The sequence below is a fragment of the Leucoraja erinacea genome, chromosome 16 (assembly GCF_028641065.1).
Source record: "Leucoraja erinacea ecotype New England chromosome 16, Leri_hhj_1, whole genome shotgun sequence".
Lineage (NCBI taxonomy): Eukaryota > Metazoa > Chordata > Chondrichthyes > Rajiformes > Rajidae > Leucoraja > Leucoraja erinaceus.
This window is the reverse complement of record NC_073392.1, coordinates 23179983-23193937: the sequence shown is the minus strand read 5'-3', so window position 1 is coordinate 23193937 and position 13955 is coordinate 23179983. Positions and strand designations below refer to the sequence as shown.

At 44.7% G+C, this 13955-nt stretch overlaps 1 protein-coding gene across 3 annotated transcripts in view; it reads right to left on the bottom strand.

Annotated features, from left to right (window-relative positions):
• The window catches only part of cacna2d2a (calcium channel, voltage-dependent, alpha 2/delta subunit 2a), a 362960-nt gene that overhangs the window by 305850 nt on the left and 43155 nt on the right, over positions 1–13955 (bottom strand). For all 3 annotated transcript variants that reach the window (XM_055647851.1, XM_055647852.1, XM_055647853.1), the window contains exon 2: positions 8035–8116. In XM_055647851.1, coding sequence (XP_055503826.1) covers positions 8035–8116 — 82 coding nt within the window. The remainder of the gene's footprint in view (positions 1–8034; positions 8117–13955) is intronic.

The following is a 13955-nucleotide window of genomic DNA, read 5'->3' as shown; positions in this document are numbered from 1 at the left end:
CCTGCTTGCTGGACGCCAGGCATTTGCAAGACCTTTGTCCTGTTTTTTGGGATGAGAATGTGCAAGGCATGGTTAGCACATTTGAAGATGGCACTAAAATAGGTGGTATCATAGACAGTGAAGATAGTTATCGACAATTGCAATAGAATGTTGATCAGCTAGATAAGTGGGCTGAGGAATGGCAAAGCAGTTCAGTTCAGAGAAGTCGAGGTGTTGAATTTTGGAATGTTAAACCTGTGTAGGGCAGGACTTTCACAGTGAACAGGAGGGCCCTGGGTGGTGTTGGAGAATAGAGGGGTCGAGGAATACAAGTACATAATTCCCTTAAAGTGGTGGCACAGATGGACAGGACTTTGGGCATACTGTTCTTCCTCAGTCAGGGCAATGAGTAGAGACATTGGGACGTTACAGTATGTTGCAACATATACAAGACCTTGGTGAGGCCGCACTTGGAGTATAGAAAATATGTCATTAAACTGGAATCAGTGCAGAAAAGGTGACGTTTCGGGTCGAGACCCTTCTTCAGACTGATGTGGGGGTGGGCGGGAAGAAGAAAGGAAGCAGGGACAGTTGGCTGTGGGAGAGCTGGGAAGGGTATGGGAAGGAGGGAGAAGGCAAGGACTAACTGAAATTGGAGGTCAATGTTCATACCGCTGGGGTGCAAACTACCCAAGCGAAATATGAAGTGCTGCTCCTCCAATTTGCGGTGGGACTCACTCTGGCCATGGAGGGCTCAGAACAGAAAGGTCGGATTCGGAATGGGAGGGGGAGTTGAAGTGCTGAGCCACCGGGAGATCAGGTTGGTTAATGCAAACTGAGCGGAGGTGTTCAGATTCAGATTCAGATTCAATTTTAATTGTCATTGTCAGTGTACAGTACAGAGACAACGAAATGCATTTAGCATCTCCCTTGAAGAGCGACATAGCAAACGATTTGAATAAATAATAATAAGTGATGGGGGGGGGGGGGTGGTGGTGATTGAACCGAGGTACGTGTTCAGCCGTCGGAAAGAAGCTGTTCCTCGACCTGCTGGTTCGGCAGACCTGTAGCGCCTCCCGGATTAGGAGGGTAAACAGTCCATGGTTTCAGTCCTTGGCGATGCTGAGCGCCCTCCGCAGACAGCGCTTGCTTTGGCAGACTCAATGGAGGGGAGCGAGGACTCCGGTGATGCGTTGGGCAATTTTCACCACCCTCTGCAATGCCTTCCGGTCGGAGACAGAGCAGTTGCCATACCATACTGTGATGCAGTTGGTAAGGATGCTCTCGATGGTGCAACATAGAAGTTCAGCAGGATCTGAGGAGCAGATGGACCTTCTTCATCTCCTCAGGAAGACAGGCTGATGAGCCTTCTTGATCAGAGTAGAGGTATTGTGGGTCCAAGAGAGGTCATCGGAGATGTTGACTCCCAGGAACCTGAAGCTAGAAACACGTTCACCTCCGTCCCGTTAATGTGGAGGGGGAGTGCGTGCCGCCCTGGACTTCCTGAAGTTACAATGAGCTCCTTGGGCGAAGCGATCGCCAAGCCTGCGCTTGGTCTCATCGATGCAGAGCAGTTGACACCTAGAACAGTGGATGTAATAGATGAGGTTGGAGGAGGTGCAGGTGAACCTCTGCCTCACCTGGAAAGGCTGTTTGGGTATCTTACTTAGCTTGGACAACTTAGAATGAATAGTCTGTTTCCATGCTGTATGTCTCTGATTCTCCAAATGGTGCCGATTGACTCCGTGAGGTTCTCTTTCTCAAGTCTCATTCTAAGGATGTGGATATCACTAGTAACACCAGAATCTATATCAAATTTCCAAGCTCTTCAACATAAATAAACAGCAGATTGGCGCATTTGCAGCCTCATACCGCTAGTGACACAGGTTGAATCCTGATCTTGGGTGCTGTCCGTGTGGAGTTTGTTATATTCCGGAATGAATAACAACCTACACACAGGTTGCCTGGATCACGAGAGAGAGAGATTTATTACCCAACATTCCCTGCTTATATTGAACACCAACTCATTAACATATACATGAATATGTATGAATACATTACACTGCTCTCCTTTTTTAAAGTATTAAATCTAATTATTCAGTTACAATTTTGTTGTTGTGATACTTGATTTAAACCAGTATTTATGAAATATTAAATGATAAACATAATATATTTATTTTACATATCCACAGATTTTCATTTTACTTATACAGTAAGTTACTTAATGTACAAGCCTAATCTGACTACTGGTTTACGGATTCTGCCTGATCGTCTAACAGTAACAAATGTAACAGGTTTAGGTGTTGACTCAACTGTAGGCTTGTTTGGCTCTGTTTTAGTACCCTGCCTTTGACCAGCGGAATCTATTTCTTTGTCTGTACTAACTGAACTTTGTGTTTCAATCTTCCAACTCATTTTCAGATAAAAACTCGGGGATTAGGACTTCATGCTCAGTTTGTGGTTCATCTTTGGCTGGAATCATTTGATCAACATGAACACTTTTGATCCTATCTCCAACTTAAACTAACTATCTTTTTGATCCACACACTTCCACTATTTTCCCATCATCCCATTTGTCTCGACTGGACTTGTTGGGAGGACTGAGAACACGAACCTACTCATGTAGCTTGAAGTACCTCTCCTTTTTGTGGGAGTCAAAATGGCGTTTTTGACTTGACTGTTTTTGCTTAACTCTCAAGGCCAAATTGGGTTGAACTAGACAGGCATATTCTTCGTCTTCTCTTCATCAACAGTTCTGCAGGTGAGTAACCCGTTGTGTGTGTGGTGTGGTTCTGTACTTCAGCAAGAAACTAGCCAAACGATGTTTCATGCTGAGCTTTGAACTACCCTGCAAAATCTGTTCCTTGAGAGCATCTTTGACAACTCTAACATACCTTTCCGCCGCCGTTGGAGGCTGGATGGTATGGGGGAACAAGTGTGTGTTTTACACCATTCCACTGCATGAACTCTTTGAATGGTTCTGAACGAAACTGAGGCCCATTATCAGAAACAAGTTCTTCCGGTAAACCATGGCATGCAAAAATGAATCTCAACTCATCTATGGTACACTCAGTAGTAGTGCTTGATGCCATATGCTTAACCTCAATCCATTTGGAATGACTATCGACTAGTACCAGAAAGTGATCATTACCTTTTTCGCAAAAATCTACATGAACTCTCTGAAAAGGTCTACTTGGCCATTACCAGGGTTGCAGTGGTGTTTTTGGTGGTTTACTCCAACAATTTTGGTAGACGCTACATTTGCTCACCAGTGACTCAATATCACTGTCAATACCAGGCCAATACATAAAACTTCTGGCAATTGACTTCATGCTAACTGTGCCAGGATGTTCGGCATGAAGTTCATTCATAATTTTGTTTCTCAAATACTCTGGAACAACCACTCTGTAACCCCACTTAATGCATCCCTGCTCACATGATAATTCATGGCGTCGATTATGGAAAGGCTCTGAGATCAATCCCCTATATATTGCAATGCCTGTTCATAGACCCACTTCAGCACAGTGTCTTTCTCTGTTTCAGCTGCAATTTCTGTTGCAGTCACTGGAAAGTCTTCATCTCCAACTTACAGTGTGTAGATTGAGTTCTCACTTCCCACATCAGGGGTCGCATGGGGCAACTGGGACAATGCATCTGCAACTGTGTTGCACTTGGAGCTTCTGTACTCCACCTTGTAGTCATACTGGGACAACAAAATTGCCCAGCACTGCATCCTTGATGCCGTCATGGAAGGTATAGCTGACTTGGGACCAAGTATCACTAGTAGTGGTTTGTGATCAGTCACTAGGGTGTATGGTCTGCCGAGAAGAAACTGATGGAATTTCTTGATTCCGAACACGATGCCGAGTGCTTCCTTTTCTATCTGTGCATAATTACGCTCACTCGTTGATAGGGTGCGGGATGCAAAAACAATATTTTCCTGTCCGTCATTCATTACGTGGGAGATCACTGCACCTACACCACAACTTGAAGCATCACAAGCAAGTTTCATCTTGCGTGTCGTTTTGTAGTGAACAAGGAGCTTGTCACTTGTCAAGTTTTCCTTGCAGATGTCATATGCACGTTGCTGTTCCTTTCCCCATGTCCATTTCACATCTTTTTGCAGCAGATGATGTAGTGGCTTTAGCACAGTTGCTAAATCTGGAAGGAATCGTGCATAGAACTGCATCATCCCAAGGAATGATCGTAGCTCTGACACATTATTGTGTTTTGGAGCATTCACTATTGCTTCAACTTTCGCCTTCACAGGGCGAAGTCCGTTGGCATCTACTTTGAGTCCACGGTAGACCACCTCTGACTGCGCAAATGCACATTTACTTTGTCGCAGTTTGACATTGTGGCAGTTCGTGTGGGAACTTGCTCGAGGATTTCCAGATGTTTTACCATGCCCTCTGTGAATATCAGTAGGTCATCCTGGTTGCACACACTGTGCGGAATGCCTTGTAATATTTAGTCCATCACAGACTGAAAAATGTTCGGGGAGGATTTCGCACCATAGGGCAGCTTTGTATATGATACAAGCCCTTATGTGTGTTGATAGTCAAGTACTGCTGACTTTCCTTATCGACATTGAGTTAGGCATAAGCGTGAGACAAATCCAGTTTAGTGAAGACTCTTGCTCCACTAAGTTCTGCGTACAGATCTTGCGAGGTTGCTAACGGATATTGTTCGTCATCAACGGCTTGGTTGATTGTGACTTTGTAGTCACCAAATAGTCAAACAGTTTTGTCAGCCTTGGGTACGGCCACAATTGGCGTTGCCCAGTTACTCTGGTCTGTCTTCACGAGTACTCCATTACACTCTAATCTGTCAAGTTCTTCCTCCACTTGTTGCTTTAGTGCATATGGTACAGGTGTTGTTTGACAATACACAGGTCTCACATCTTGCTTAAGTTGAATGTGTGCAGAGTACCCTGTTATTCCCGTGTAATTGTCTACAGAAATGTTTGCATGTTTGCTTATGACGTTTTCAAGATGTGATTTGGACAAATCAACGCTGAAAATGTTCTTCCAGTCTAATTCTATTCTAATCAGCCAATCCTTTCCAAGGAGGGTTGGTTTATTTCTGTAGCTGGCTACTATGATGGGCAGTGTTACTGACTGACCATTATGCTGAACTTTACAGTTCATTTGTCCACATGTCTCCAAAACTTCGGCCAAGTAGGTTCTCAGCTTGACCTTACTCTCAAACAATGGTATCTGTGGGAACTTTGTTTCGTACAGGTCTTTGCTCGTGACCGAACAATCTGCTGCCGTGTCAATACACATATCGATTAACTGTTCATTAATCAATAGTTTAGTTCGGAAGTCCTTGCCTTGGCTGGTTGTAGGCTTATCGATGTTGGTTGCATAAATGGTGTACAACCCAAGTTCATTTCCATCTAGGTTCACCTCCATTGTGAACTCCTCTCTGGTGTTGTTGCTTGATTCCCGCAGATTGTTGGTTTCCTGTTTTAAGCTTGGCCTGACATGCTTAGGCGATATGGCCTTTGTTCTAGCAGTTATAGCACTTGGCCATTTTGAACTGACAAAATTGGGATGAGTGATTACCGTTGCAACGATAACAACTGGCTGAACTCGGCTCACCACCATACTTTGGTTTTGGTTTAGCGCCTCTTGGTTTGGCCATAGGCACTGCTTTGTGACTGTAAACGGCCACTGCAGTCCGTGAAGGACGAAACTCACGAGCATTCTTTGATGCCATATGCATTGTGGTAGCAATCTTTCTCGAATGTAAGATCTGGAGTGTTCAAGAGTTTGGACTGAATACGTTCATCCACTAGACCACAAACAAATCTGTCACGTACTGCTAGTCTGAGAAATGTTCCAAAGTTACAGTGCAAACTTAGATTTTTCAAGGCAACAATGTACTCATTGATTGTCTCAATTTGCTTCTGGTTTCTAGTGCCAAATTTATAGCGTCTGCAATTTCCAGAGCCTTTGGGTTGAAATACTCCTCCTTCTTTATAATGTAATTGAATGGCATGTCTTTTGCCTTTATGGGCGCAAGGAGATTCACGAGTGTGCCGTACACTTCAGGACCGATCTCCGTGAGCAGAATCGCTTTCATGCATTCGCAAACGGCTTTATTTGTTTAGGTCACTATCTCTCCTTCACCACATCTCCATTATATTGTTTGCCGTGAAAACATGTTTGCCCTCTCCATATAGGAGATGAACGGCTCTCTACTCTTGTCAACAGTGCCAAGGTTTCCGGTGTAGCCCGTGGACGCTGCCATCGTGTCGTTCTCTTTTTTTTTTTTAAGTCCGCCTTAACCTACCTGATCACCCGGTTGCTCAGCACTTCAACTCCCCCTCCCATTCCCCAATCTGACCTCTCTATCCTGGGCCTCCTCCATTGTCAGAGTGAGACCCAGCACAAATTGGAGGAACAGCACCTCATATTTCGCTTGGGTAGCTTACACCCCAACGGTATGAACATTGACTTCTCTAACTTCAAATAGACCTTGCTTTCCCTCTCTCCATCCCCTCCCCTTCCCAGTTCTCCCACCAGTCTTACTGTCTCCGACTACATTCTATCTTTGTCCCGCCCACCCCCCCTGACATCAGTCTGAAGAAGGGTCTTGACCCGAAACGTCGCCCATTCCTTCTCTCCAGAGATGCTCCCTGTCCAGCTGAGTTACTCTAGCATTTTGTGTCTGCCTTCGATTTAAACCAGCACCTGCAGTTCTTTCTTATAATTCTGAAGAGTAATCATTGCTGCAATACTGGAAGCAATCAGTACCTGGCAGACTATCCACTCAAAATTCATGACATCCAATATCAAGAAAAGAAGTGGGTATTCCAATGAGCTTTCCAAAATATCTTTGAACTCTAATCAGTGTTGTAATGCATGAAAGGCAATCAGTGAACACACAGGACTTAACGCATCAATACCACATCATATCAGACATCCAAGGCAATGAACTAATTAAGTAAGAGCAAGAGGTTTTTTTCCTGTCTGCTGGTTGCTTGGCTAAGGTGCTGGTTGTCTAGTTGGTTATCCATATTGGCTGCTGGGTTAAGGGCCGGTCCCTCTTGGCTGTCATTCGCGCGCCATTTACGCGACCTGCTAGCGTGTGGGTAGCGTGTGGGTAGCGTGTGGGTAGCGCGGGACGGGCGCATAGAGTGGTGTGGAGGAGTGTGGACTTCGTCCTGAACAAATTCTTCGCGCCCCACCGGCCTGTCGCGTAATTGACGCCCAAAGTGGGACAGGCCCAAGACCCTGGCGCGGTGCAACGTCTCACCACCAACAGCAGCAGAAGCAGGCAAACGATCGCCTGGGGCTCACGGCCGTTGTGGATCCGGATACGCCCCCATTCCTACTCCCAGAGCGGGGCCAAGACGATTGGAGGTGGACACAAAATGCAGGAGTAACTCAGTGGGACTGGCAGCATCTCTGGAGAGAGCAATGGGTGACATTTCGGGTCGAGACCCTTCTTCAGACTGAAGAAGAGTCTTGACCCGAAATATCATCCATTCCTTCTCTCCAGAGATGCTGCTGGTCCCGCTGAGTTACTCCTTCCTGCATTTTGTGTCCATCTTCAAATGACGTCACATGCTCCAGACGGCTATACGGACGCATGATGACGCTCTCAACCGTCGCGCGTCAGTCACTACCGGCCTGTCGCCTAAATGACGGACCAAGTGGGACAGGCCCTTTAGGCATTATAGCATTGACCACACTTCAAAATTGCTTTTCCAGCTTATGCTCTACAGTTGTGAAAAATACATTCAAAATTCACTTTTTTTCCATGTTATTTGGCATGTTGGTAACTGTAGGAAAGATACAAGCCTGGCATACAGCCAATACACAGTACTTGTCATGCAAATTAACTGGCAGCACTTGAAATGCTCGCCAACACACATTACCTGACATATCACACAACAGAAACAACAAAAGACACACTGATAATGCATGACCTTGGAAAGTCCCAGATAACTCTACAGTCAATAAAGTATTTAGAAGCAGAGGCACTGTTACATTTCAAGAATGACACACCAGCCAACACAAGTGATAAAGATAAAGCACATACCGCTTTGAGCTGTTGAATCCCGCTGACTTGTCGGACCACTCGGTCTAGTTCCTGTTCAATCCTCCCAGCCCAGTACTGAATCCTAAGCAGAGGGAAAAATTGAAAGTTATAATAGCACAGAAACGAAGTATGCAAAGCCCTGTCATATAACTGTGCAACAATCCTTTCAGACTTTCACAGAAAAGTTGACAAATCTTGACATTCAAAGTTGCACTAAATGTTTTACCTATATTCTTTATCTGAGCACTGTGGATGGCTTGATTGTATTAATGTAGAGATGTTTCTTTGACTGGATAACATACAAACAAAAGCTTTTCATCGGTACACGTGACGATAAACTAAACCTAAAGCTATCATACTCTGAAGAACCTGGTTCCAGTATTACAACGAACCTGATAACCAATAGACAAGTTAAGCACAAGATGATCTAACTACATTATAGCACAACGCATCTCCAACAACACATAATTTCAGCACTATTAGATTCCACCTATTGAAAAATCCTCCCTTAATATTTCTCCCCCATCCAACGGCAATATTAGGAACCTCCCACTCCTCCCTTAATATTTCTCCCCCATCCAACGGCAATAGTGGGACTAAGGTACATTGCTCATTCAGCATCATAAAACTGTGTGTATCTTTATTCTCCACTCCAATTTTTTCACATACATCTTCATTTAAATATCTTCTCCCTTTTCCTTTTGTGTATCCAACCTTCAAAGAAACACATCAAAATGGCGATAGCACAGAGTAGCAAGGGCACAGAATGTCCTCTAGCTTGGGAACCTCTCACCCAACTGGAAGATCTGCACCTCTCACAACGTCATAGACCCAGGTTCCATCCTGACCTTGGATGCTATCTGTGTGGAGTGTGCATCTTCTCCCGTGGGTTTCCTCTGCTTTCCTCCCACATTGCAAAGATGTGCAGGTTTGTAGGTTAATTAACCTCTGTAAATTGCCCTCCGAGTGTAGGGAGTGGATGCAAAAGTGGGATAACATAAAACAAGTGTGAATGTGTGATCGATGGTCGGCATTGGTTCAGTTCGGCCGACGGACCTGTATCCGTGCTGTATCTTTCAACTAATCAATAAATTGTAGTACTGATGACCAGCAACCCAGAACATGCTGCATCTCTAGCCCAGCTGTTCCAATATAGCTACAACATTACTAACTGCATGACTATGTGCAAAATTGCCCAGTTACACTGTATGTCCTGTGATTTAAAAAAACTGAACAATTCTCTATGGATAATTACCAGTTTATTCTCAATCATTTGGGATGAAAATGTTATTGCCCAACTATCAGGAAGCATTAGTAAAACACTCACAAATCCAGTTTGGGTTTTGTCAGAACCACTCATCCCCAGATCTCACCATGGCCTTGGTCCAAGCAAGGACTTAGGACTAATGATTGAGAACTGAATTCCAGAGGCGAGGTCACCATTCTTGACACAACACAATTTCAATGATTTAGCATCAAGATATAGCCCTAGTAGAACTGAATTCATGTTCATCAACAAGTAAAACACTCCAGCAGTTGGAGTAGCAATGTTAGAAGTCTGCAATTTATCCCATCAGCAGATAACGGCAAAAGTTTAATTTGTTCCAAATTCACTTTCATATCTCAGCACTAGGACAAAAGTCAGTTTTCAGGAAATTAGCATCTTGTTCCCTCAATGGGCATTACAGTGTGATCTTAGATAGTCCGAAGCACATCTTCTTAAGCTACTTAACATTTTTAAATAGCCTAAGTGTCCTTCCTTCCATCAAATAATTCAGAAATAACATGATTTTTATATGTTAATTATAGGGCCAAATGTGATGGAATTTAGTTCCATTGCTGTAAAAAATCGGTTTTCCTCAGCAAAATGTTGCAAGCCGCTGGATTAGTGCCCTCAAATGCCGAGAAAAATATAATATAAAAAGCGCAAAATGACTACAATAGAAAATTATAAATAGGGTTATAACATGCATTTAATGTAAAAATGGAAATACCTTTAATTGTTTGCTTTAGCAAAACCCTGGGGGTCAGAGCTTGCGGAATGAACCACTTTTATCTGTGGGAACTCTTCGGGGCCTAAAAAACAGACCGGGTTCGTGTTAATGATTTAGGAACATCTGCGAAACAGTTTCTTTTAAAACCGCCCCCTCCAAGAAAATCTGAGGGGGAGGGCGATGAAAAGAAACGTATTAAGTTGGAGCAATAACGAGTTGTTGTTCGTAATCCCAGGGGATGCAGGGACAGTGTCTCTAATAGGATAAAAACCGTTTCTAAATCAGCTTATCCCCATGATCTCCCTGGTTTTACCCTATCACCCTTCCCCACCCATCCAGCACCTTAACAAACAGCTCTTTCTGTCTGCTTCCCAGTCCTCGACCTGGAACATTAACTCTCTTCCCACAGGTGCAGCCTGAGTAATTCCAGCTTTTTCTGTTTTTATTTTACATTTCTAACAAATTAATTTTGTTTTACTTTCAAGATTTAGACAATATTCAGGCATGAGCAAAGAAAGGTAATGATTGTGCCATAGAAGTGCCAAGTAATGACCACTTCCAACAAGGGTATTGTAAGCCATCTGCTCTTGATACTGGATTGTATTAACGCGCTGTGCCCACAACCATCTGGAGGTTGATCAGAAAAGCAATTGGATCAGGCAATTTTCGTAGGGACTCAAAGCAGCCCAGCGCCGAGCAGCCTAGCGTAGAGCAGCCCAGCGTCGGAGACCCTGCCCAGCCCAAGTCGGAGACCCTGCCCAGCCAGGAGTTGGAGATGTCGCCAAACGGAAAGCGGAGACTCTGATCCCGGCGGAGGAGGACGACCAGCGGCCAGCGCCCGCTGGGAGCCCCCATCGCACCGCCAATTCCAGCCACTACCCCTCTGGTCCCCCTCGCTGACTCCTCCCCCGTCCCCCAAGATACCCGCACTTGCCCATGGCTCTATCCCGTATTTTCTCCAAGCTCACTCCCCCCCCCCACCCACCCCTCCCCCCCACCCACACACCCTCCCCCACCCACACACCCCTCCTCCCCCCCACCACCACCCCCCCCTCTCCCCCACACACACCCTCCTCCCATCCCACCCACCACCCCTCCACCCTCCTCCCCTCCCACCCACACCCCCCACCCCACCCACACACCCTCACACAACCCACTTCCCTTCCCCCCTACTCTCCCACACATGAAGAGGAGGGGGAGGGAGTGCTGGGGGATGAGGGGAAATGAGCCGTGCCTGCACAGTTAGGGGCTATGGGTGTGTGGTGGAATATTGCGTTGGGGGAACGGTTTGCCTTGGGGGAAACGGACGGGTGGTGGAGTATTGCGTGAGGGAATGGGTTGTGTTGGGGGACCAGGCCTACCCGTGTGACTAGGACCCGTGTCACTTAGTCTAGTAATTACCTAAAATTGAAGAATTCAATGTTCATAGAGTTGGGGTGTAAGCAACACAAGCAGAATATGAGGCGCTATTCCTCCAGTTTGCATGTGGCCTCACTCTGGCAATGGAGGAGGCCCAGGGCAGAAAATTCAGAATTGCAAAAAAGCTAAAAAGGACTTTTATTGTACATACTCAAGGATGAGGCGGATGTTTAGCACCTGCGGCAGGGCTTACATGCCATCACTTAATTGTAGTGAACAATGTAAAATTGGGGCAGCTCACGCAACAGCAAAGCATCACTGAGATGAGCTCAATGCATTTTACTCAGGCTTTGATAGGTTGAAAGCCAACGTGCCTTCCCGGGTCCCCATAGTCAGAAATCCCACAAAGACCAACATCAGAAGATCCTTCAGGAGTGTGCACTCTCGAAAAGCATTTGGACCCGAAGGTATACTTGGTCGTGTTCTTGAAACATGTGCAGACCAACTGGCTGGAGCTTTTACATACATCTTCAACCTCTCATTACTAAGGTGTGAGGTTCCCACCTGCTTTAAAGGGGCAACAATAATACCGGAGTAAGATGACATGCTTCAATGACTACAAACTGGTGGTGCTAATGTCTGTAGTGGTGAAGTGCATTGAGAAATTGGTTACGACACATATAAACTCCTACCTCAAAAAGAAGCCTAACCCACTACAATTTGCTTACCACCACAACAGTTTTTCACTCTGTCTCGGTACATGTGACAATAATAACCCATACCATACCTTAGTGATTTCAGTATAAATGTAGCATGATCAGTCCATTTGGAAGATTAGTGTTGTCGATAGTGAGGAGGACAATCTTCGATTACAGAACAGTATTGATCAGACAGCAAGTGGCAGATGAAATCTAATCATTAGTATGAACTGATGCACTTTGGGAGGTTTAACAAGGTAAGAAGTACTGAGAACAGAGAGAACTTTGTGTACAAATCAACAAATCCATAAATATGGCACCATAAGTAGATAGGATGGTGAAGGTGACGCACAAGAAGTTGACTTAATTAGCCCAGGCATAAAATATAAGAGCACCAAGGCCATGGTGTGACTTTATACAACTTTGGTTCAGCCAAAGCTAGAAAGCTGTGTGTAGTTCCAGTCACCTTACTATAGGAAGGATGCGATGGTGCAGAGGAGATCCACCAGCATGTTCCGAGGAAGGAACTTTTCAGTTATGACAAGAGAATGGTTCTTCCCCTCTTTTCTCATTACTTTGATTTTGGCTTCACAGATAAAAGCAAAGATAAGCCCTGCCTGCACCCTTTAATGCAAGCCAGAAGGACTGTGCCCAAATCCAGAACACCAATGCTCCAAAATTAATCACGCTTGGACAAGGCTCCCAATTATCTTGTCACGGCTACCCTTGAGAGTCTTTGAAATGATGCACAGAATAAGGCTGCTTACACCCATTTTACTATGTGCTATAAATTAGTAATTCTTTCAATTGGTGAGTAAACTTTGAATGACTCTGGATACACATCAACAAAACAAATTGCCCTTCAGAAAGGCCCAGGGCAGACATTTAGACCGTTACTTATTGTCCTTTCCAGCAATTGCATTGATTAAGTCATTGATAGAATGCACAGGAGTGGATAATCATGTCTCACTCATCTGTCAAAGACGATAACATCAAAGAGTTATCTACTCACAACATCCGATTATCTTCCCAAAGCTTCCATCCTTTTCAGAGGGTCACATTAAAAGAGTTGAAAGCATTGCGAAAAAAGAAAGCTGATGAAAGGGCTGGCTAACCTGAAGAGTCAGCGACCTGCCTTGGATGGTATTTATGTGAGGGGCCTCAAGCTTTCCGGGACAAACAGCAATGTCGGCAAAGACTGTTGTCTACTTGAAATTTGGATCAATAGCTAAGAGAATGGAAGATAAACACAAAAAGCTGGAGTAACTGGAGACAGCAACTCTGGAGAAAAGGAATGGGTGATGTTTCGGGTCGTGACCCTTCTCAAGAGAATGGAGAATGGAGCTGGATACTGGGGGTCAGAGATAGTTTGCAGCAGAAGTCAAACAAATTGCCAATATTGACCAGGGGTAAATGATGGTACAAGCTTAGACCAGTCCAACAGCATGCCGTCCAGAGAAGAAGGCATTGATAGGTACAGCTGGGTATCCTCTCAGTTCAGTTCTAAAAGCTGATTTCATGGCTTGCTCTTATTGTAAAGTGTAAGGAAGAAGACAGATAATCAGGAGCTTCTGGAAGTGAGAATCTGGAGTGAGGAAAATGAACTGCAGCTGGAAATAGGTTAGCAGAGTCCAACCCCAACAAGTATTAACTTGCATCTCACTTCTTCAGTATGTTCCACTGGTCTTCAGAAGCAATGAATATTTTTGAAGTGCAATCATTTTGACAATTTTAGAAAATGCGGCGGTCAATTACTCACAACAAAGCTACGAAGTAAGAATGAGAGAATTCATAAGATGACCCCTTTTGCTGAAAGTGGTTGAAGGATAAATATTTACCTTCAAACAAGAAGCACTCTCCTTCCTTGGAG